The sequence below is a fragment of the Perissodus microlepis genome, chromosome 5 (assembly GCF_051167445.1).
Source record: "Perissodus microlepis isolate ML-2025 ecotype Zambia chromosome 5, ASM5116744v1, whole genome shotgun sequence".
Taxonomy (NCBI): Eukaryota; Metazoa; Chordata; class Actinopteri; order Cichliformes; family Cichlidae; genus Perissodus; species Perissodus microlepis.
The window spans coordinates 27,602,149-27,626,905 of record NC_140465.1 but is presented as its reverse complement, the minus strand read 5'-3'; the positions used below and the strand labels follow the sequence as shown (position 1 = coordinate 27,626,905).

The 24,757-nt window shown below is 40.8% G+C and overlaps 2 protein-coding genes and 1 long non-coding RNA gene across 5 annotated transcripts in view; 1 reads left to right on the top strand and 2 right to left on the bottom strand.

Annotated features, from left to right (window-relative positions):
* The window catches only part of unm_sa1614 (un-named sa1614), a 22,201-nt gene extending 5,454 nt beyond the window's left edge, over positions 1-16,747 (bottom strand). Inside the window, exons 1-24 of one of the 2 annotated variants that reach the window (XM_084929132.1) lie at positions 15,773-16,747; positions 12,134-12,206; positions 11,906-12,051; positions 10,765-10,839; positions 10,491-10,540; positions 10,243-10,372; positions 10,064-10,149; positions 9,899-9,974; positions 9,356-9,436; positions 9,180-9,277; positions 8,012-8,081; positions 7,801-7,888; positions 7,584-7,632; positions 7,031-7,203; positions 6,098-6,231; positions 5,235-5,326; positions 4,964-5,150; positions 4,702-4,787; positions 4,479-4,594; positions 3,788-3,855; positions 1,366-1,473; positions 675-957; positions 406-567; positions 215-278 (exon numbers count right to left, since the gene is read on the bottom strand). In XM_084929132.1, coding sequence (XP_084785258.1) covers positions 215-278; positions 406-567; positions 675-957; positions 1,366-1,473; positions 3,788-3,855; positions 4,479-4,594; positions 4,702-4,787; positions 4,964-5,150; positions 5,235-5,326; positions 6,098-6,231; positions 7,031-7,203; positions 7,584-7,632; positions 7,801-7,888; positions 8,012-8,081; positions 9,180-9,277; positions 9,356-9,436; positions 9,899-9,974; positions 10,064-10,149; positions 10,243-10,372; positions 10,491-10,540; positions 10,765-10,839; positions 11,906-12,051; positions 12,134-12,206; positions 15,773-15,898 — 2,621 coding nt within the window. In that variant the 5' untranslated portion in view covers positions 15,899-16,747. Of the gene's footprint in view, positions 1-214; positions 279-396; positions 568-674; positions 958-1,365; positions 1,474-3,787; positions 3,856-4,478; positions 4,595-4,701; positions 4,788-4,963; positions 5,151-5,234; positions 5,327-6,097; positions 6,232-7,030; positions 7,204-7,583; positions 7,633-7,800; positions 7,889-8,011; positions 8,082-9,179; positions 9,278-9,355; positions 9,437-9,898; positions 9,975-10,063; positions 10,150-10,242; positions 10,373-10,490; positions 10,541-10,764; positions 10,840-11,905; positions 12,052-12,133; positions 12,207-15,772 lie in introns of both variants that reach the window. The other variant, XM_084929131.1, reaches the window with a different exon arrangement.
* LOC146387491 (uncharacterized) lies at positions 15,988-24,757 on the top strand. Of its 2 annotated transcripts, XR_014800284.1 has the most exons (5): positions 15,988-16,077; positions 20,784-22,125; positions 22,375-23,554; positions 23,706-23,799; positions 24,460-24,757. It is a non-coding gene; the product is annotated as an uncharacterized LOC146387491 (long non-coding RNA). The 2 variants fall into 2 exon arrangements; XR_014800283.1 differs by having other exon boundaries at positions 20,784-23,554.
* The window catches only part of fer1l4 (fer-1 like family member 4), a 30,840-nt gene continuing 26,473 nt past the window's right edge, over positions 20,391-24,757 (bottom strand). Inside the window, exons 41-48 of the mRNA XM_084929130.1 lie at positions 24,454-24,608; positions 23,960-24,141; positions 23,694-23,878; positions 23,381-23,498; positions 22,371-22,494; positions 21,773-22,077; positions 21,434-21,534; positions 20,391-20,843 (exon numbers count right to left, since the gene is read on the bottom strand). Coding sequence (XP_084785256.1) covers positions 20,663-20,843; positions 21,434-21,534; positions 21,773-22,077; positions 22,371-22,494; positions 23,381-23,498; positions 23,694-23,878; positions 23,960-24,141; positions 24,454-24,608 — 1,351 coding nt within the window. The 3' untranslated portion in view covers positions 20,391-20,662. The remainder of the gene's footprint in view (positions 20,844-21,433; positions 21,535-21,772; positions 22,078-22,370; positions 22,495-23,380; positions 23,499-23,693; positions 23,879-23,959; positions 24,142-24,453; positions 24,609-24,757) is intronic.

Genomic DNA, 24,757 nt, shown 5'->3' with positions numbered 1-24,757 from the left:
CACTGGACTGTACATACAAACTCCTGTAGTGCTCCTGGAGTTTGTATTCATACAAAAACAACAACAACAACACACTTTTACATAATAATAAAGAGACACAACCGGTGTTGTGATCATCATCAATGCAGCAGCTATTGCACCAATGATGATCACAACACTGGTTATGAGCCAGATTCTTCCTGGATGTGCTCGATGCAGTGCTGTGGATACTCACACACACTTCCTGAAGGAGGAGTCTGGACCACTGTATATCCTGGGACTGGCTGGCAACCCATAATCTACACACACACACACACACACACACACACACACACACACACACACACACACGCACACAGAGTTAATAACACAGTATGCTTCTGACTGATTAATTACAGTGTGCCTCTCAGATATTACCGTGCTTACTGGACTCAGAGCAGCTCCGCTTGTGTCGGACAGCAATGGGAGAGGGAGGGGTAATCCTTCTATTTCCTGTCAGGGGAAAGAATACCTCACCCTCTCCCTCCTCTTCTTCCCCCATACCATCTCCTCCAGACGGAGGTGGAGGAGGAGGAGGAACATTGGGAGCTGAAAGCCAAAAGAGAGCATTGAGGTTTTTCATTCAGGCAGCAGGTAAAGCCAGAGAAAGACCTTGAACCAGATAAAACATTTAAAAAATGTTTATATAAGCTGACCTTTGACCCTGGGAGGCAGCGGGGGCGCAGGAGAGGATGGAGGAGGAGGTGGTGGGCTGGGGACGGAGCCAGCAGGATGGCTGTGAAGCTCCATAGCCATGGCGAGTCTCCTCCCCACACTGAGAAGGCCTCCAGCTGGTCCTCCAGGTGTTCCAGAGGAGGACAACGTGACACAGGAGGAGTTGGACTGACTGAAGCTGAAGGGACGGGAGGAGAAGGAGAAGGAGGGGGTGAAAGAGGAGGATGAGGAGGAAGTGGAGCGCTCCTTTTTCAACGGACCATTCTGAAACAGAGGGTGAAGCACATGAAGACGTTAGCAGAGAGAAAGCAGTGAACAATTTATAAAGATCGATAGCTTAAAACTCATTATGAGCATCATGACTAAACTGCAGATTTTATACACAAAGACTTTTACTCTAACGAGGAAGGAAGCCAAACATGTTTATTTCAAACAGAGTACAAACCAATGGGCTGCACCATAACCCAATAAAATAAGGATTATTTCAAATTGTGAACTGTGCAAAACTCCGATAGCAGAGTAGAGTAAATTATAAATACAAGTAACAGATCCCCCTTATACTTATATATGAAAGCAGAACATGAAGAAAAGGCAGTGACATCATTTAAATTACTCTGAGGACATTTTTTTGTAAAAATCTCAACTCAGCAGCCTGTCAGTTGCCATGGTTACCTTGTCATCAAAGTCATCATCACTGTCGTACAGGTCGTCATGACGAATCCTCCACTCGTACTCCACATGGACGTGATGGTCAAACTGGTTGGACTGGGCTTTCTGCAACTGCACACACACAGTAAAATATTTGTAAATGAGGATCACCTTCAAAGACAAGGCTTTAAGAGCTACTGACCAATCAGGTTTGAGCAGTATTTGACTGCATGCTGCTTAACAATCTACAGGGAGTGCAGAATTATTAGGCAAATGAGTATTTTGTCCACATCATCCTCTCCATGCATGTTGTCTTACTCCAAGCTGTATAGGCTCGAAAGCCTACTACCAATTAAGCATATTAGGTGATGTGCATCTCTGTAATGAGAAGGGGTGTGGTCTAATGACATCAACACCCTATATCAGGTGTGCATAATTATTAGGCAACGTCCTTTCCTTTGGCAAAATGGGTCAAAAGAAGGACTTGACAGGCTCAGAAAAGTCAAAAATAGTGAGATATCTTGCAGAGGGATGCAGCAGTCTCAAAATTGCAAAGCTTCTGAAGCGTGATCATCGAACAATCAAGCGTTTCATTCAAAATAGTCAACAGGGTCGCAAGAAGCGTGTGGAAAAACCAAGGCGCAAAATAACTGCCCATGAACTGAGAAAAGTCAAGCGTGCAGCTGCCAAGATGCCACTTGCCACCAGTTTGGCCATATTTCAGAGCTGCAACATCACTGGAGTGCCCAAAAGCACAAGGTGTGCAATACTCAGAGACATGGCCAAGGTAAGAAAGGCTGAAAGACGACCACCACTGAACAAGACACACAAGCTGAAACGTCAAGACTGGGCCAAGAAATATCTCAAGACTGATTCTTCTAAGGTTTTATGGACTGATGAAATGAGAGTGAGTCTTGATGGGCCAGATGGATGGGCCCGTGGCTGGATTGGTAAAGGGCAGAGAGCTCCGGTCCGACTCAGACGCCAGCAAGGTGGAGGTGGAGTACTGGTTTGGGCTGGTATCATCAAAGATGAGCTTGTGGGGCCTTTTCGGGTTGAGGATGGAGTCAAGCTCAACTCCCAGTCCTACTGCCAGTTTCTGGAAGACACCTTCTTCAAGCAGTGGTACAGGAAGAAGTCTGCATCCTTCAAGAAAAACATGATTTTCATGCAGGACAATGCTCCATCACACGCGTCCAAGTACTCCACAGCGTGGCTGGCAAGAAAGGGTATAAAAGAAGAAAAACTAATGACATGGCCTCCTTGTTCACCTGATCTGAACCCTATTGAGAACCTGTGGTCCATCATCAAATGTGAGATTTACAAGGAGGGAAAACAGTACACCTCTCTGAACAGTGTCTGGGAGGCTGTGGTTGCTGCTGCACGCAATGTTGATGGTGAACAGATCAAAACACTGACAGAATCCATGGATGGCAGGCTTTTGAGTGTCCTTGCAAAGAAAGGTGGCTATATTGGTCGCTGATTTGTTTTTGAATGTCAGAAATGTATATTTGTGAATGTGGAGATGTTATATTGGTTTCACTGGTAAAAATAAATAATTGAAATGGGTATATATTTGTTTTTTGTTAAGTTGCCTAATAATTATGCACAGTAATAGTCACCTGCACACACAGATATCCCCCTAAAATAGCTAAAACTAAATACAAACTAAAAACTACTTCCAAAAACATTCAGCTTTGATATTAATGAGTTTTTTGGGTTCATTGAGAACATGGTTGTTGTTCAATAATAAAATTATTCCTCAAAAATACAACTTGCCTAATAATTCTGCACTCCCTGTATGCTGAGAGTAAAAGATGGTCAGTTGAGGATAGCTCCAAAAACTAGGTGCCTCTCTATAGACTGCCTTTAAAATGCCAGATTTTACAACAGAAATTCACTTGTTTACAACCTGCTAAAATAATTAGTTTCAGCTCTGTATCTGTTTTACTCTTTTATAAAAACTACACAGGTGTTCAATGTGAAACTTTATCAAGGCCTTTTGGTTAACAGGTAAGCAAGTAAGTACAGTTTCACAGGCAAACAGTCACAAACCACTACAACAGAGTAAAATAAATAAGAATATTAAGTGCTACAACAGCAATACAAAATCAAGTTAAAACACAGAATAAAATTAACAGGTAGGTGACTTAAGCTCACTAAAGACAAGATAGTCTGCTAGCCTTCACCTCCACTTATATGACTCACTAAACTGGGGCTTTCACCATGTTTGATGCCTTTTTAAAGATATAAGATGCATTGCTGTGCAGTTAATTATAGTAACAGACCATCATTTATCTTGCTAAATACATTTTTTAAAAATTAAAAAACTAGTAATTTAGTCCTCTGGCCTCTTGGTCAAATATGGTGATAACACAGTATAACAGGTGGTTACTGATTTATCAGCCAGTCTGATGTGAATCTGTAATCAGAGCGATGACCTCACCAGTGCCTCACAATGGGTGTGCTTCAACCTGCGGCTCACATCCAGAGCGGTTTCTCCTAACTCGTTCTCTGAAATAAACGGTTAAGATATTAATTAATAATGAAATAATTACTAAATATCATCAGTTTATCCAAGTCACCAAAAATATTCTACATGTAAAAACCTCAAAAAAATCCTCACTTATATGAGGATCCTCACTTATATTATATTCATAATATGAGGACACTAAAACTGTGCGTTTTACTTATTGTCTGACAGTCCTCCTGTGTTGTTGTTTTTTTATTGGGCCTCATCTATTGGCTGGAGTCGATGGGCATGGGTGCAGAAGGCAGGTGACGCTACATGGAGAGTCAGGCTGAAGACCTACAGCTCTACAGAAACTTCTTCTGTTTCAGGTTATCTTTAGTTTGTCTTTGCGATCCTTACTGTGAACCTCTGGATGATGTGGTTGTTTGAAATAAATAGTGTTTTATCTTTGGGACAGTAATCCTGGTGAACTCGGATTATTTTGGATGTGAAGAGTCTGACATTTTTCTCATATGCTTTATCAGAATGACATTAAATAACCTCTACACACAGTTGATGCTCAACTGATAAATGAGAGCTCTGACAGATACATTATACAAGTGTGTGTGTGTGTGTGTGTGTGTGTGTGTGTGTGTGTGTGTGTGTGTGTGTGTGTGTGTATTACTGATGTGTGTGTTGGCTCTGGCTCTCAGCAACAGCTTCACACAGTCGGTCTTGTTGTGTAGACAGCTGTAGTGCAACGCCGTGTTTCCCGCTGATGTCTGTATATCAACATTGGAGCTGACAAAAAAAAAAAGAAAAACATGCAGGTAAGCACACACACACACACACACACACACACACACACACACACTGAGGTGTAACAAAGGTTTCCATAGCAGACTGACCAGTTCTGAGCCAGGAAGTCCAGGATGTGCAGTGATGTCCTGTCAGCCAGTAGGACAGCTAAATGGAGCGCTGTCTCCCCTTTCTCCTGATGGCAAGAAAACAATCTCTTGAGATTATGTTGTTCCCAAATTATTAATACCTTGCATCTTAATGTAGCTGTGCGCGTGTAGCTGATTATAGCTGGGTTTTTTTATATCTGTATGTGTGTGCGTGCAATCCAACATGCACATCAGTGTGCCTGTATAAAGTGTGTTTAGCTACCTGTATGTGTGCGTGCAGTGGCTGGCTCAGCTCTGCCCTCTGAGCGTACAGCTGGATCAGAGTGTAGATATCACAGCTCTTGGTTGCCTCCTGCAGACGAAGTCGCAGCGCCGAAGTAGAGCTATGACTCCGCCTCACAAAGTTAACATCTTGATACTTTGACAGGATGAAGTCTTTACGCTCCGGCCTGCACGTCAAAAATATACAACATCAGATTTGTTCGAGTGTGAAATATTTCCTTTGAGTGTGTGCACCTGTGTTCGTCTCTTACATGTGGCTGTGTTGAGAGGGCTTCAGTGACGGACTCAGCAGGTTGGCTTCCAGTATTTCATTAAAACCAGAATTACCGACATTCCTGGCCAACTGGGAGATACAGTGAGAGAGAGAGAGAGAGAGAGAGAGCTCACAGTCAAGGGCAAACAACATGAGGGCCATGTAATACCCATTCAGTGGGTATTGTATCAAAAATAAGAATCATCATGATTTTTAACCTCAGAATAAGCTAGATTGGATTAGTTGGGGGACTCTCTCCCAACTCTCTGTGAACGGTACTCATGGCTAGTTTCAGTCATGACTGAAGAAGTAATTTGGATGAGTGACGAAATGTTTCTCCCACTGAAAACGCTACGCCCAGATGAACAGAATCAACTTTTGGGGATTTACTTACCTGGATGATTGAGAATGCATCAAGATGTAACGTTACAATCTTTTTCAGTTTGTCACAGGTCACTGCTGACTGAGAACTGGAACTTATTATGTCTTGCATGGATATAAATCTCTTCTCTGAATTAACATTAAATAACCAAGTTTGACATTTAGTTAAATATTTTCTAACATGTAACATTACATATGTCAGAATAAACCACACTGCACTGAAATAGTAAAGATCCAGCTGCAAAGCAATGGAAATGCACAGCAGGAAAAAAAGGACTAAACGTAGAAACTACCTGAGAGTTTATCTCTAGAAATGTCTTTGATAACTGTTCACAAAGCTAACTGAAACTATGACACATGCTAATGACAGTTCTCAGCTGAGCACATGTAAATGCCCTGCACAGTAGCATTTCAGAAGTGAACCCAGTTACACCTGGAAAGCATGACTGATAAGCTCATTAGCTAACAGGTCTGACCTACCAGCAGGTCTGAGGTTCCCAGACTGTCCAGGCTCAGAGACTGGATCCTGGAGACGTGGACCCCCATTTCCCTGTGGATGCCTGAACACTCAATACAGGTCAGGATACCCAGGTTTGTAGACAGCCACCCAGGATCTACAGTAAGAGAGGTCAAGGTCAAAGGTCAAGGTCAAATTTATTTATATAGCACATTTCCAGATAGAAGATGCTGCAAAAAGTGCTTAACAATATAAAAATGCCATTAAAAAGCAACAATGTAATACAATAATAACAATATAAAACAATGATTTGGTACCAGTTAGCAGGCGAGCAGCTGCATTTTGGACCATCTGAAGACGATGAATGGAGGCCTGGTCGAGGCCAAAATACTATGAATTGCAGTAGTCCAATTTGCAAGTAAGGAAAAGGTGAATGACACGTTCAAAGACATTAGCCGGGAGGTATGGCTTTACCTTGGCTAGCTGTCTAAACTGAAAGAAGCAGGACTGGACTACTGCACTCACCTGCTTATTCAATTTAAAAGAACCATCAATGTAGACACTGAGGTTTTTTACATGTGTTTTACAGGAGGAGGAAAGGGGGCCCAGAGTGCCATCGATGTGATTATTGACAAAGTTGCCAAAAATGACAACTTCAGTTTTATTTTCATTTAGCGAGAGAGAGCTCACCCGAATACTTCCTGCAGATTTTTTCACATTAAAAGCCTACCTTGGCACAAACCACCTGATTGTAGAAATACAGACTGCTAATAAGAAATTATATAACATTTAGCTGATAAATATTAAATACAAGCTTGGAATTAAACTAAGCTATTCATTCAACTGTCTTATTTGCCACAAAATAATCTTTCAATTATTTACTTGATTAAATATGACACAATTAATCCAGTAATCTCTTCGGCATAACATCTAGTGTACTTTGTTGGTTTGATTACCTGGTGCGCCGCAGTCACAGCAGCTGTTGTTTCCCGGCATCCGTTTGATGTCATCGGTGATGGCTCGGGTCAGATCCTCCACGCTGCTCTCACTCCCTCCTCCCCCTTTTCTTCCCCCGTCCAGAGCCATACTCAGAGCCTCCTGCTTGCTGTTAGTGAGCACCGACATCCAGCTGAAAACAAACAACACTTCTTAATAATGTGTTCTCATTTTTAGAGCCAAGATGATGTGAGCACCACAAGAAAAGAGTAGTCCGACAATTTACCACCATTACTATATTAAAAACACACACACGGCCGCTGACATCTCAGTCCAACCTCTCTATGACAGCGTTTCAAGAGACATGCATCTCACTTCTTTAGGTGCGAAGTTTGTGGAGCAGCAAAGGAAACTCCCCTTCTGTCTAACTAAACATTTTCAGACTTGTAATGTTTAGTGTCTAGTGTCACATGTGCAATCATACTGCCCAAGACCTGCAGAAACATAACTCATACTGTACGTGTAAACTTAGAGTGGCCCGTTAACAACCTGCCCGAAGAAAGTTTTACTTACGCCACACACTCAGCTTCATCTTCAGCCAGGAAGTGGTAGGTCCGATTATCTGCAGGAAAAAGTGTTTCTTATACTTACAGAGGCGTATTTATACAGTACATAATACTGATTACATGCATTTAACTTAAATTTATATTTGGATACATACAGTTTTTATCTTGGGTTAAATTATGTACGACTTCAGTGTACATGTAGAATAGCATTTAGTGACACTTACGAGAAATAAGGTCAAAGCATTTCTTATCCTCCACGCTGGGTTTAACCTGACAGGTGAGCAGGTTGAGTCTGGTGGGAGGTTTGTTCGGCTGAAAAGCAGAAAGAACGCTGCTGATAAGATTCAGTTAAAACATAGACAGCAAAGAGAACTAAGCCACACAGATTTTTCCTGCTGTTTTTATCTCTTTATACATTTATACACACGCACTCACAGTAGCATGCGCGATGGTCAGGTAACAGTTGTGAACTGAACATTTCCTCTTCTGCCACATTTTCCTCAACCTGTAACACAAACACAGTTTTAGTCCTTTTAGTGATCCTAATAGCATCTTAGTGCCCTCGCTCTGTAGCAACTTATCAATAAGGAAGACCACCCTATAGTTTTGGTGATTAGCAGATTGCCAGAGTAGCCCTTCGTTTGCTTGAAACACATACTTGTCTACAGCAAATTAGTAACTGTCAGGGAATACACATTTTCCCTAGCAAACTTTGGTCTCCAGTGGGTCACCAACCAGTCGCATGTGTAACTGAGGCCTTAGAAAAGCAAAAGTTTCAGGTACTCTCCCTTTAAACCTCCTTTCAAACCCGAAATCTACAGCCATGTTTTATATACAGTCTGTAGGTGCACACAGAGAGTTCTGTTCCCTGATTTTCACAATAAATGCAGCATCTTCCCCCATCCAACATAAATATTTTGGAAAACGTCGACCAGTCTGGAGGGAACAAATTACAAAGGCCGGTTTCTTACCATTCCATAATCCACACACACAAATATAAGTACGAATCCAGCACATGTGCAGTGTCGCTCCTTGTCAGTTCAATATCTATATCGCCAGTTCACAACAGCTGCCTCAAGGCACTTCATTTTGTAGCGTAAAGACGCCACAATATTAGAAAGAAAAGTGAGAATAAAAGAGTGCCTTAAGCTATGAGACACAAGCCTTTAAAAGGAGATGATGCAATGACCATGATTATATAACAACATTAAACCAACGGCTGCAGGCTGATGTTGGTTAAGTGGTCCAAGAACTATTCAAATTCAAACAGTCAGTAGCGCCAAAAAGCTTAAGGACACTCCATTAAGAGCACAAGTCAGATACATTTTTCTAAATGCGTTATTAATGTTGAGGAACAAATGTTGGTCAAGGTGAAGATATTTTTAACTATTTAACATTGTTTATATGAGTTGCCCTATTTTATCAACACTTTGGTACCGTTTGTTTTTAAAATTTAAATGATTTTTTTAAAAATCTGCAATTGAAAAAAATCAGTACTACCAATGCAGTATGCACATTAAGAGTAATTGAGGCATTTAACTTAATTGCACTGCTTTGTAAATTTTTAAAAAGGCGTGCAGGTTATTTTATGTTGTGTGTTTACCCGTCACTCTTCTTGTAGAGGAATCCCGTTCTCTCCGTCCCGTACTGTTTGTCTCCCAGCAGCTGATGCATATTGTACACCTGCTTAGGTAAAGAGTCCTACACGCGCACACACACATTCATTATTTTGCATGTCCAAACAGCGATATAGCCCACATATGTGTCTGTGTCTCTGACCTGCTCCGTGTGGACGACTGGCCTCAGTTGATCTCTGAGTGTGCACAGCTGTCTCTTCTCCTCATCCTGACGTTGCTTCACCTGCACACACAAACAGCTCACCTGCAGAGCTCAGCTAATCCAGGAACACATGCTGCTGCTGCGCTTACACCGTCCAAATCTCACTGAGCAAATTTCCATTTTTAATTTTGGAGTAAATCATCACAAGTTTACTTCTCATGGTATATTACATATGTAGAGAGTTGGAGCTGATCAGTTACTGTATGAATGGATGAGCTTTGATCATGTGACTGCAGAGACAGGGCACAACCAAGCGGCAAAGTATAGTTCCTCAAGGCTGGCTCCAAAAGGAAAGTCAAAAAGAGAGTAAATCACTTAATTTCTTACTTCATGTAATGTCTCTATTCTGTATGTTGTATTCTTCATAATAATAATTTTTTAAAAGTAAATGACTTGATTTTAATCTCTGTGCAAATCATTAACAATCTGCCAGCCGCACTTAAAGGCTGCTGCTAGTGTTGCTGCTGTTAGCACTTCCTGTACCGTGGTCAGGACTCCGTTGAGCTCATCCATGTACTGCTTCAGCCTCTGAGTGGTGGAAACACACTCCTGCAGGAAACTGAACACAAACATAAAGATGTAGTAAATCGAACCATTCCAGTTTACTGTATGTAGCTTTGCCAAAGCTGTGTTTGTGTGAGCTCCTACTTGTTGTGGCTATGGTAGTGTTTGATGAGGTTCTGCAGAAGGTCGACTCCTCGCTTCGTCTTTATCTCATTGACCCTAATTAGATACTGAGGAAAAAAGACAAGAAGCGATTGAAGGAAAGCTGCACATTTAAAAAATAAAATAAATAAGAATGGAAATGAAGGGGAACAGTCACTGACCTCACACATGCTCAGTTGGAAGGAGCGTCTCTCCTTCTCCAGCTCCTCCGCGATCTCTCCTCCGCTCACCTCACTCCTCACCATCCCATACTGCCGAGCTAACTCCCTCTTCTCCTTCTCCACCTGTTTACTGCACACACAGTTTGAAGACTTTAATTTAAAAATCTTCCTGCCCCTAATACAAACGTATTAAAGTTTCCAGTCTTAGATACTAGCAAATAAACATAAGTTAATTCAGTGTCACTCACAATCTGCTCTCATAATCCCTCCACGCTCTTTCAAAAGGCTTTTTCAGATCCTAGGAGACACAGAAGGAAACTGGAAGTAGAATTATTAACCTTACTGAACACAAGCAGCAGCGTCCTGAGGCTAAACCATAAAAAAAGACTACAAAGATTATTTTTTTTGACTGAACTCTGGTGAAATGTTGACAGAAACACTGGCCAGAGGATCGTGACTGTTATGGTTCATACAAGTTATTTAGGTGGTATGAATGCACTAAGCAAAGATGAATTTCCTCACCCCCTTCACCTCCCTCAGGTCTCCTTTAACCAGAGAGTCCAAGAAGAAGTTGATGTTGTGGAGCATGCTCTTTAGCTGAACACACAGAAACATAGTTATCTAAAGGGAAAACACATACTGCTCAAAGCCATCATGGGTAACACTATGAACTGCTTAACATGAAAAACATTAAGACAGTTTAGGTGATTATGACTTTGACAGAGAGCACAAAACCATATGACACAAGGATTGTGTCACGAGCTCACTATTGTCTACTGCCGTCCAGATGTATAGTAATTAGAACTACAGTTTGGTCTTAAGTTAGGTCTTTAATCGGACAGTGACAGTAATGTTGCTTCTGTACACCAACACAGTGGATTTAAATAAAGCAATCAAAATATGAGTACCTCATTTTCAAACCCCAGAATAACTGGACAAACGTACATAAAAAATATATATGGATTTAATTCCTATCAGTTAAAAGGTAGCCTTGGTTTCATCTGTCCAAAGATTTTTAATAGGAAAATATTCTTTTCTTTTCTGTAAAAGTCTAATCTGATAAATTACAAATACTGTGTCATTGTCCAAAGACAGACTACATAAACCATTAAATATTTTATTTGTTAATTTGATTGAATACAAGGGAGAACAGCTGCACAGTGGTTAACACTGTCACCTCACTGCAACAAGGTCGTGGTTCAAATCTACTGACTGTGTGGGGTTTCCATGATCTCCCTATGCCTGCGTGGGTTTTCTCTGGGTTCCTCCCACACAAAGACATGCATGGGGTTGGGTTAATTAGTGGCTCCAAATTTGATGTAGGTGTGAATGATTGTCTGTTTCTCTGTGTTAGGGCTGGGGTAGATTCCAGGCACCGCGAACCCCTTTTGGATAAGCTGAAGAAAATGGATTGATAATAAAATACACTCGCCATAACATATAACCAAAAAGTCTGTATTTAATCATGTAGCTGATGCTGGTCAGTCAGTCATTTTGCAAATGAACTCATTATGCACTCCTCTACATAGGGCTTTCTGTAAAGGAAGGAGGCAGATATTTTCAAACTAGAGCAAAGACTCATTTTAAGGGTTTTTTCAAACTGAAGTTACAGATTTTTAAGTAGAAACTCATCAGCTGGAGGTGTTTTGTTGCTATCACTCACCAGGTTTTTCATGGGAGAGAGGAGCTCTTTGGAAAAGTCCGCCAGGCGGCAGAAGGCGGAGCCAACCTCCGTCTCTCCGTTTGAGTGACAGTTGACCGACAGCTTCTCCATCGCGTTAATGTACTGCTCCAAATGAGACACGTGTTCTGACACAGAAATGCTGTTAGTAAAGGGAACAATACGGGGATGTGCATGTGTGTGTGTGTCTGTATATTTTGGGGTGTGTACCTTGACCTGATGTGTATTTGGCTTTTGCAGCTTTCTTCATCTTCTGTAGCACCAACCTGTCGCTGTCCAGAACCTGAAAAAAAAAACAAAAAAAACCCCACACACACACACATTAATAAAGAGTGTGTGGACCTGCAGTGTGTGCATGTGTGTGTACATGTGCATGAAGGGGAGGTGGTAGTAATTCACCTGCTGACTCAACACACAGAGGACAAACTTGATGACATCGCTTGATGACAGCAACGTTCCTGTGTGAGAACCATCGTCTGATCACTAAAAATCTCCACATTAAACCCCACAGTGAAGCTCTTCTCCCCATTCTGAGAAGATTTTAATTTTTTTACCTTCAGCAGTTATTAACAGGTTAATAGTTTATATAACTATTTCTACATAATTATTTCTGAATGTGTCAGACCAGATATCTAATGGAGGCTGCCAGTTTTCATGCACTGCTGCTTCTTATTGATTATTAAGTACTTTTTTTTTTTGACACTATAACTTGAGTGTGGAAATGATGATTGATGGTTGTTATTATTGCAGTTGGAAATGTTAGGGTTGAAAATACTGTGTTACGTCAATAAACCACCACAAATTTCAAATTTTATCATTTAATTACATTTAAACAGCTTCAGGGTTTGCTTGATTTTTTCACATTCAACTTTCAAAGGTGTACTTATGACCTAGATGTTGACATAAATGCCATTAAAATTAAAGAAAAGTGATAATTATGCAAAAAATATGACAGGAACTAAACAAATGACCCTATCTGCAGCAGATTTGGGGGGTATTCATAGCATTATTAATATGCTCTACTTTATTGTCAAACAGTGAAATAACATTTATCTATGCCTGTTGGGAATTTATCTTTGGACAAGCTTGGACTGTCTATATGTTGCTTATTATTCGTGGCTTTAAAACTTTGCACACATAAAATAAATGTCACTATAAACAGGTGGTATGCCACCATATGGGTGTTTATTCTAAAGAAAATTTATAAATAATTAGAAATTATAAAATCAAATCTGTAATTTACAGTTTTTCAGCCTCCTTTGAATGCAGCACCAGTGTGCAAGCTAGAACATCCTTTAAATAATTATCCCTCTGGCCCCTTCTCGTTATCATCAAATAACCATAGCTGTGAATGATTAATCTGTTGCCATGGTAACATATGCCGACACTGTTGGGGGTACATGTTTGGGGCAGAAGGGCAGTGTTTTTGAGGCCAGGCTCGGGGTCAGTAGCTCCACTGTTGAGGGAATTGCGCTGCCTGCTGGCTTGAGGGGCATCCCCATTCAAGCTCTCAGACCTCACACAGTAGCAGAGCAAATTTACAAACTGTTTAAGACAGTTAGTAGATTAGGTCTAAAGTTAGAACATTTTATAATCACTTTAACATCAAGAAATTACTTCTGTATATGTAAATATTTAAAGGGCTTCAGTCCATTGAGTCTACGGATGAAGAGTCCAAAATGTTTGCAAATATGCATGCAAAGGGAGGTTTAGACAAAACTCGGATGTAAACATTTCATGATTTTGTGCCGCGTTTCCTTCTGAAATCCTGCAAGCACACTGCAAACTATAAGGGTGATATGAAAGTCGTGGCAGACAAATGGAAAAGAAACTGCTGTTACTGCAGAATGTTATTTTAGTCAAACTTCGTAGTGAGATACAGTCTGTTTTTTGTTTTAATTCAAGGATGTTCTGAAAGGCTGTAAACAACATATATGCAAATATAAGATGAGTAGTAGTTAAGGAACAGCTTTGTGCTAATTAGCCATGCTACCAATCTGCTGATCTAAAGAACCATTTGCACCCCTTGTGTTTTGACAAATTTTGCATAGCATGATTCTGTGTCTTCCTCCAAAAACTGAAAGTGACAGCAACACTTTGATTGTGAATTAAGTACAAAAGCTGGACTTACTTCAGTCACTGAAGCATTTGTCTAACAGAAAGGATCACATTTCTTCACCAATAAGCATGTTAGCTCAAAGGGCGATTGACAGTAAATAAGAAGATTCATGTTTTTGATTAATAAGTAAAACATGGAAGATGTAGCTCTAGTATAGTCATTAAAAACAATGCATGAATTTAGCAAACAGTTGAGTGGATTGCTTTTTGATAAGGAATCTGATACTTTCCTCAAAGTACAGTAATACACGAATGCATTACTTTTTCTGTATGCAGTAACTAAGAATATATCTGAACTAGTAAAAATGATTGTCACCTGTCAAAACGCTGCCCAGTTTACACCGTTTTTGTCTACAGCGGCTTTGATCTCGATATAATGGCGGCAAGCTCAATCACTGCTGTTAAAATGAAACAGCTGAAGGGGTTTGGGCAATTTGACCAGGATGCCTTCCTGGAGATTTGTGCATCTTATTTGGCTTGGGAATGCTTCAGTGTGATCCTTGAAAACAGCTGGAGGCAGTGGTGGTGGTGAAGGAGGTGTGGGCATACAAACTGTATGAAGCCTGCATTGTACTCCTATAGAACCAAGTGTTGAGCTAGTGGTCAGTGTCATGAAACCCAGTCATGACAGTCAAAAGCTTCTTGCAATAGCATTATATAGAGCTAACATTTTCTGCAACTTCTTTCATAAATGGCCCTGAAATTTAGTGAAAATAATGAAACACCTACACAGCAGCGAGAGTTCTGGAGCCGCTCAATGGATAATATTTTGTAAACCATAATGTCGTCAGACCTGTGACTAAACAAATGTTAAAAGACATATCGAGGTAAAACAGTCCAACCATCAGAACTGTGTGTTATAATGTGGATTAGTCTGTGTAACAAGAGTGGTGGTGAGTCTATGTTTGTGTCAAAAGCTTGGGATAAGTAGCACAGACATTTAAATGAAATTGTGAATAGCAAGCTGAAAAGCCAACAACACTAAGCACCAGGGGTTATCGTTAGTTAATGGAAACCCGTCAATGGCAATAAATTCATAGTGCATAACCTCATGAATCACAAAGAAATTGACCTGCACACTCCTGGTCGCACACTCCGTGTCGTAGTTCTTTGACACAACTCTCTTCACAGCGATGATCGTCGATATAAAGGCTGTTACACTTTGACACACAAGTTGATACTTGCTCTCTTTGCAAGTTTGAGGTTTTAAAATGCATTAGTCAAAGCAGGACTACCAGGGAACCATCTAAACACAGCAGAAAGGCTGTGCTGTGCTTCACAAGGAGACAAATTTAAATCGGTTACATTTTTTTTTTTTGTACCAAGAAGAATTTTAAAAGGAATAAACTGTTTCATGCTTGCAGGCATTTATCATCTACAGTAAGTATGTATAAACAATGTGCAAAGGCCTTTATGATTTGTTAATCACATGCAAATAATATAAAAATGTTGTCATTTAGGAGACAGGGTTAAAAGGAAAAACTGTACATTTCACACAAAGAGGGGTTGGTATGAAGGATTGATTGGGGGCCACAGCTGCTCATTTTCCCCAGGGACCCTGAGCACTTAAGTCCGGCCATGAATGTAGGCTAGAAGCCAAATAATCAATTTACCGTGTACGGATAATCTCATTCATCAGGTAGCCTACACCCGTCCCGCCCGTTGAATCTGCACGATAAGCATCTTCAGACTGCTACCACTACCTGCTACCCCTCCTCTGTCAGTACTGACCTCCTCCAGCAGGTAGACAGTGTTCCTGCAGCTGATCATCTTGGAGGTGAAAGAGGAGGTAGTGGGAGAGTTCCAGTCCTCCTGAACCTCCTGGACGAACTCTGATACCGACACACACTCCGGCATTGTGCTCCTGAGGCCGGTAAGGACCGGGAGAGAACCAGGACAGTCCGGAACTGACAGACCAGTTCCACACAAAAGACCGAGGACACCAAGCGCAACGTAGAGTCACCAACAACACACAAAAATTAAAAATACAGCTGAAACGAGCCCATCAGTGGTACGTCCAGACTCTCACAGTCCCGGTAAGAGAAACTAGTATCAACTGGCTGATTTAAAAAAAAAAGAAATGGGTAATTAAAGACCTGCTGGGTGATTCCTCCTCCGTCAGTGTGAGTGAACCGCAGCATCAGCTTCTTTTCTCCAAACAAAGGTGGTTAAACCCAGCAGCAGATGAAAGCCCACCAGCCTCTCTGTACGAAACAACCAAAAGATTAAAACGCCGCCGGTTCACTGACGTCCTAAGATCGAGTCGGTCTCCGATAGAGCGTCTTCATTGAGAGAAAACCAGCAAACCCGCCCGTGTGTGGTCAGTGTGTGAACCCGCTGACAAAGAGCGGAGGAGAGGAGAGGAGAACCGGACCCGCCGGGCGCCGGTTCCGGGCTCAGATGAGACAATAAAAGCGGCTTCTGCTCTCGGCTTCAGCCGCAGCTTCATGTCTTCTCGTCACAGATATTTCTTTTCCTGCTTTTGCTCCTTTATTTAAACCGCATGGAGAGGCGCGTTCACGGTGTACAGCGGCGGAGCCCTCTGTCGCGGCCGCGCGCACTGCTGACCGGGAGGAGTGTGAAACGCATGCTCCTCCAAATAAACCTCAGCTCGTTACACCTGCGTCCTCTCGTTGTTCGCTTAATTCACTCAAACGGAGTTACATTTCCACAAACGGCCATTTTTTTAAAGTTAGTTCCAAAAGAAAAGGAACCATGAAAACAGGATTAGCTACTCAAAGACCCCACAATCTGAAAATCCCTGTTTGTGCTTTTTTCGACTCGTTTTCAGTAAAAAAAAAAAAACCCCAAACAAATAAATTAAATTGGTTTCAGCCGGCAGGCTTAATTAGGACCAGCATGTAAACAAACTCAACAATAAATGCTGTCTGGTGTTTAGCGGCTAATACCTATCCAAAGACTTCATGCATATATTTTATTTTTTAATTTTGGGTTGATAGTTTTATTTTTATTTTCTTCTTTAGCAAACCATCCCAAAAATCTTTATAAAAATAATTCAAAAAACTTCACGTTTTTTGAGCATTTAGCCAGTGAAAAACCGATGCGACACCACGGTTCAGTTGTTGTCTAATGACGTAAGTAAATCTCATCTTATTCGCTGATATAATGTTATCAGACAGATGTTGGTATCTGCTGATATTGGATCTGTTGCACCAGTGGATCCATAGGGTATATACAGGCATGTTAAAAGTTAAGGTCCATTGGACTCGCTCCAGTTCTGTGAAAAACTAAGTACGACCCATAATTTAGCAGCAATAACTTGAAGTTTTCTGTTTGACTTTATCGGTCTTTCTTGTTGTGCAGGAACTTTGGTCCACTCTTCTTTACACGGTCGCCTCAGTTCACTGACGTTTACAGTTCACACTTCTCTAAAGGTCCTGCCGGAATGGACTTTGACTTGACTATTACAACGCCTTCACTTATTTATTTATTTATTTATTTATTTATTTATTTATTCATTCAGTCATTGTAGATTTGTTGGTGTGCATGGGTTTATTGTCATCAAACATGTCTTGTTTGGTCCTGTCTGTCCAAGGATAATGTTCAAGAGCCCATGTGGTTTTTTCAGATGTCACCATGTTCCTTTTACAGAGTGGAAGCTTTTTGCTAGTAAGCCTTTCAAACAAGTTATACTTTCTCTAACTGTACTGCCGTGAACTTTAAGATTTAATAGCCTGTAGAGTCTGAGATGTAGCACTTGGGTGTTTTTTGTTTTTGCCCCCCACCCCCTCAGTGTTACATGGTCTGAACTTGGGTGGGTTTGCTGGGACGTCCACTCCTGGAAAGTTTGTGGTTTTGTGTTGAGACGGAGCTGAATGCTTCAGACCAGCAAACGTCTGCTTTTACTGAGGTTGGCAAAATTCCCAATGATCAATTAATCAGGTGCATTTTAATTAGCAGCTACTTATCCTTTTAATTCATATGGAAGCAGTCAGGGTGTACTTAGTTTTTCAGAGGACTGAACATGTCGTGATGGCGCTACAGATAAAGTCAGGATTATCAGAGTCACTAGATTTTGTCTAGGAAACTTGAATATCCTCTTTGGTACTGTTTTGGTACTTTATCGAATAACTAAGATGTTTTATTTAGCACCAAAGTGATCACTCGACTGTGTGGCATCACCCTGGAGAGTTACTAATATGAAGAAAAGCAGCCGACAGCAATGCACCAATTATTCGTATTGACTGAGCCTCTTAGTCGTCTTCTGACATAATTTCCTTTGTAGTGTCTGAGGCAAAAAGCCAAAGTTTGTCTTGGCATCAACCATCATTATCATAGTTTTAGGGGAAACAATCAGAGCAAACCGCTATAAACAAGCTACTTCCAACTTCCTGTTGTTCTGACAGAAGATAAGAATGAAGTCTGACAGCTGAGTGCAGCGTATTACTTAAATACCCCTAACAAAGAGGAAACATCCAAAGTTCTTTGATGCCTGTTTTAGATATGGGATAATAAAATGTCCCACTGTTAAAGTTAGGTGTGATATTGAGCCTTTTTCCAAGAAAATATGATAGTCAAGCTAGAAAACAGTACATCTTTTTAAATGAAGATGTAGCAAAGTTCTCCTACACCAGACTAAATCCGTCGTTATGACAGAAATAATGTGTGCTCTATAACTTCAGTGCAAGAACTTCTACACAGAGGCAGCCTTATTTCTGTCCCTGCAGTTCAAATCCCAGCCAATTAATTTTGAATGACTTAATCTAATTTCACAACTTATTTGCGAAGGGAAGAAACTGTGGTTTTAATTCTGCATAACCACAGTGAGTAGAGACGTGGCATCTCACTTCATAATTATGTTGTTTCTCACCTTTCTACAGAATTAAAAAAACTTGAATTTTCTGCTGTGATAGCTGTTAACAGGCACAATGACAGAACATAGAGAAATTACTTAAGCAGAGATCAGAAATCAGCACTGACAAATCCTTACCACGTTGTCTTAGCTGTCTATAGAGTCAAATATTTTGGAAAAATATCTGGAGAACCACATATTAAATTCCTGAACTGCAGATTCAGCTTTTATGTTGTTGTTTTTTGTTTTTTTGTTTTTTACCTTATTTGGGTGATCTGCCAGGAGCAAAAACAGGAAGTGGCAGATACACTTAAAAATTTATCAAAGTCAAAAGTTTACAGCGCAACCCAAATACACTAACATTCACGAAATTAACTTTCCTGTTGGTGATTTCCTTCAGCATTATTGCAGCTTTAAATCTCTTTCTTCTATTACATTATGTAGAAGGCCTAATGTATGAGACCACTATTACATAGCGTGCTGTATGTTCTGTGTATATAGGACTACATTGCATGTATTACTTTTATAGTAGATGCTGGATGCCGATGTAGCAGCAATTATACTCTGTGCCATTGTCTTTGACATAAACAGATTGCTTAATGCAGCACAGAAATAGAACCATCCGTTATGTAAGGAATCTGTTGTAGCTGACATTCAATTCAGATTGTTTTGGTGCAAATTGCTTTGTCTTTCAGTTACTGAGAAATCGTATAGCTCTCAGTGCTGCTGTGACGCTGATCCCACTACAGTTAGCACACCAAATTTGTGCATAAAAGAAGCCAGAAAAACTGCCAAATTGAATAGAATTAAAAGCAAATTAAAGTTAATCTCCTTCACTGGGACTCTGCAGGTTTCGTTTGATCATTTGGTGGAACTTTCAGGTCTGACCTTAAACCTGTTGTTAATTCTGACAGCAAGCAGGAGTTACATAGAAGTAAAAGTAAAAGATCCTTGGTGTCATGAATGCGCGCTGTTATTAAATCCTTTCCTGATCAGTTTGTTGTCTCATTGAATGCATGTTCATTTTGTAAAAGAGGGTTCCTATCAGTGTCCAGCATGACTTTAAGTATCTTTAAGGGCGGCACCACCATATGAATGACAGGTTGCTACATGCGGCTTCTGTCGGTTTCTTAGTCAGGTCCATCTGCATTCATGATCAAAGCTAAAATGACAATGGAGAAAATATTCTGATCGAGAACTTTGAAAATAGGAGTAACTTTCACTATATTTAGATTTAAGAACCCAGTGTCCAGGTGGATCTATTTGCAAAAATAACTTATAGTATTCATAATTTATTTTAATTGGTATATAATCCCTGGAAAATAAGAACTTTTGCAGCTTTATTGGCTTCAAATATGCCCCACAGCAAGAATGGGAACTATTTCATTGCATCTGTCTGCAGTCTGTGACTTCACTGCTAAATGCCAGAAGGTTATGTACTTATTTGACTTGCCTTCAAATTATAACACCAATATAAACCTAACTATACATAATACACAATATTAGACGTATTACAATGAATAGAAAAGTGTTTTATTTTAACATACATACTTATTTGTTACATCAGGTTGCCGCAAGTTTTACAGTTCATAAAATACATGTAAATAAGATCAGTGTGGTTTCAAACTGAGGAAAGAGATTTAATTTCCTCTGAGGATGGATTCATCCAAACGTAAAACATCTCTTTGATTATGTAGTGCAGTCAGGATAAATACATTAAATCACCTGTTATACAGATTAGGTACATAGAAGTGAGGAATAAAAAGGACGCTGGGCTAGGTCAGGTCAACAACCAGCCATCCATTTCTTTACCCCTTTATGATGAGAGAGCTGATTTGCTGTGGCATTGTGTAGACAATGAGGACGATGAAAAGCGTGAGGATGGTGATGATAACCAGAGCAATGATATACTTCTTGTATTTCTTCCAGATGAGGAAGACGAAGGTCTTCATCGGGTTGACGAACCAGGCGAAGCTGGTGGTGGGACGACTGGAGAGACAACAGAAGACAGTTTATGTGTTCATACCTGGGCTGTGGAAGGTTACAGGCTGGGTCACACCAAATTCAAAACATCAGTGTTTTACCACAAAATAAACTTTCCCTGCTAGTGACCAGAAACGACAGGATTACAAAATTAGTACATCAAAGAAACAGATCAGGCTGAGCAGTTTGGAGACAAAGGTAGAGAGACAAGACTGAGATGGTTTGGACCTGTGCAAAGGAGGGAGAGTGGATATACTTGATAAAGCATGCTCAATATGGAGCAGCCAAGCAGGAGGAAAAGAAGAAGACTATAGAGAAGGTTCTTGGAGTAGTAAAAGAGGACATGCAGAGGATTAGCTGGAAAGAGGAAGATGCTGGAGATAGCGGGGATGGAGGCAAATGAGCTGCTGTAGCAACCACTAAAGAGATCAGTCAAAAAAAAAAGAAAATGGTTTTAGTTACATTAATCAGGGAAATTTATAGATGAAACAAGGGGAGTTAAAGACAGTTATAAGAGAGTATTCAAGTGTATAAATATATTAACTTGAAAAAAAAAGAAAAGAGTTGTGGTGTGTATGTGGTAGTGCACGCAGTACTTTGGTTTGTCCAGAGGCTCTGGCTCCTTGCGTGCCCGACCCACAGGGTTGGCCTCCGCCTGCTCCAATGTCACCAGCTGAAGCTCCGCCTCCACTTTTCCCTTCATAGAGACAAGTTTGTGTTAAATAAAATTAATTTTCTTCATTTGCTGTTATAAACTCAAAGACCAGAAGGCCAAAAGTGGAAAAAAGCTTTTGCTGCTGCAGAATTAAAAACCCTGTTTAAATTTCTCTTCTTGTGCCAACAGACACAGATGTTCTGTAATTTAACTAAATATGTAGTCACTGCTTCTTGAACTTCTTTCTACACTAACAAGTGATTTAAATGTATTTTTGTACCATTAACAGGAAAGTGTTTCCCATGCTATCAGTGTACTGGATGTCCTCCTCTCTCAACTTGCTCCTCTTGTCTTTGTTCTTCTTTTTCTTTTTGCGTCCCTTCTTTTTGGCTTCCTCCTTCTCCTTCTCCTCCCTCTCAAAGTCCTCGGCGGTCTTTGGACGAGTCAGGGGCCACCAGCCCTTCATCTTCTTGGCACGAAAGATCGAGAATCGAGGGCTGGCCCGATCCTTCGCCAGCGAAATCGTACACTTACCTGATGACTTTGCCGGTCGCACCATGTCGCTGAGGCGCAACTCTATTGCACCTAGCAGATGAAGCATAAAAGAGGAATGACTGGGTGGAAGAGTCGGAGGTAATGACTCTTTAATCTTGTGACACATTCTAAACAGTGGATGGAAAAATAACAGCTCAGCCCTGAGTTGAATAAAGCTGAAATAACTATTACAGAAACATAAAAACATTCATTTGTTAATTGCCAAGATTGTTACTTTAGGGCAGCTGTGGTATAAACCATACATTGGGTGGTGGTCTAATAATTCTTTTAAGGGCTATTAAGCAATTCCTAATTGACAGTGTTGATAAGCCTGTGTGCCTCACCCAGGAAGTCATTGGCAGCGATGCGATCGTAGTCCCAGACCTGCAGAGCCAGAACAGCCGGCTGACGAAACTCTGACTCCTCCAGAGAGAAGATGGACTCCTTCTTCTTGTACACCACCTCTTTCTACAGAAGGAGAAGATGCATTTTTAACAAACATGATACGTCTCCAGTCATTTTCTAGTACCTCTACATAACTATGTGAAATAACTAACAGATAGAAACACACATTTCATGTATTGTGACACTGTTGATTGTTTGTTTGTTTAATTGCTGTCTTAACTATAGAGAAACTCAGCTGTCTACCATGTAAATTCCATTGCCTCTGTGATCGCTTTTGTAAACATTTGAGCTTCTGACCAGAAATATTACTAAGTACATAAGGTGCAGAGTATACTACTAAGTACTGAGGCTCACTATGAGACATGCTAGCATCCACTAGAGCCACAAGAAGATCAGCATCTCCGTCTAGTAGTTTTTTCTCTTCTTTGATCTCTTTTTTTTACCCTCCCTCCAACTCATCGTAGCAGATGACAGCCTTCACTTGATCCCCTGGGATTTCTTCTTGTTAGAAGGGAGTTTTTCCTCCCCACTCTTGCCAGGTCCTTCCTCATACATTTGGATACTTGGATCACCGAGGTTTGGTTATGTTATCTTCATGGATCTTTACCGTACAAAACAAATATCCTGGCTATTTTTGTAATTTCATGCTTTATAAATAACTGAAGTTGTACTTTAATAATTTTTTTAAACTAAAATGCCTTTTCTGGGCAGCACCAAAGGAAAGAACATAAGAGTCAAGATGATTGATCTCCAGAGAAAGAGCACATTTACTTATGTTTACTGATTCTGAAAAAGGAATTTTCTGCTTTTCTACTTTATGTAAAGATTCAAGGATGATATTTTTAACATTTTTATAGACTTATTAGTTATCTGGTTGTATCCCTGGAGACATAAGAGCAAAGGTTAATTGACATTAAAAGGTCCAGACATCACCAAAATATGTGTGTACCTCAGTAGGAAGGTAGTCAAAGCGGAAAACAAATCTCCAGTTAAAGTTTCCTTCTCCAGTCAGAGAGTTGAAGTGAACATCAGTCTCCTGCTTGTCTCCTTCCAGTCCTTTTATCCAGCTGCACAGGGAATACAACAGAACAATGATCCCTAAAGGCTAAGCAGGAACACAGAGGTAAGCCCATCAAGATGTAGGCATGATGACTGCGCAGATCAAGTTAGTGTGTGTGTGTGTGTGTGTGTGTGTGTGTGTGTGTGTGTGTGTGTGTGTGTGTGTGTGTGTGTGTGTGTGTGTGTGTGTGTGTGTCTCTAACCCTTTCACATAGATGTCAGAGGACGGGTCGCCCGTGAACGGGTTCACGTCATCCAGAAACACATCATCAGTGTTCCAGATGATCACACGCAGCTCGTATTGTTCAGGTAGGCGGGGCTTTATGTCAATGGGGGGCGGAGCTGGGATGTCAGTGGGAAACATGTCCACCCACATATGAAGATAGCCCTGCAAAACACACACACACAGCTGAATATACCTATTTGCACCTGTAGCAGTGTGTTGTCCCTAATGCTGTGGTATGGTTACCTGTGGCAGTCCAGGATTGTCCTGGTTCATCAGAGACCGGATTTCCACGTGCTCAGGTACCAGAGGAACAACTCCAGCAATGAATTCGTTCATTTCACCCCAGCGGTGCAGCACACTCAGGGCTGCATGCTCCTGTATCTCTGCCTCCTCCTCTGGAGACCGCTGGTTCTTCTTCAGCAGGTCTAATAACAATAACAGCGGCAGCAGCAGTGTTGTTAGAGCTGTTATTACCATTACTGTTATTAGTATTATGAGAGCTGGAGGCTGCTGTATGAGATGAGCAGCAGAAGTATGAAAAATGATTATGGTGCAGTTTCAGAGCTGCTAGATGGAACAATATGATGTTGTACTGTATGTTATGATTCATTTACAGATGTACAATTATGCACTGTTTACTTTGGCTTCAGAGTAAGCACTGCTTCACTTAGTACTAAAGTCTATTGAGATCTAGCTGAATCGCAGCCTACCTGTCTCTCCTTTTCTTTCTGTCTTACCTTCAGGTATCGCGTCTGGTGGTACTTTGAAGATCTTGTTGAGGACTTTGACTTCAGATGGCCTGTACTCAGGAGACGGGATGCCGTACTTCCTGCAGTGCTCATTTAAGATAGTTGACGGCTTCTTTGCATCCCGCCACATATTGTAACCATCGCTGGAGTGAGAAACAGCAGAGAGACAAAGCATATATACTCACCAGCCACTTCATCAAGTAGACATTGCTAGTACCAGTTTTGACCCTACTGTCAGAATTATATTAACACTTTAAACCCTGAGCAAATAAAACATTGCAATAAAAAGATA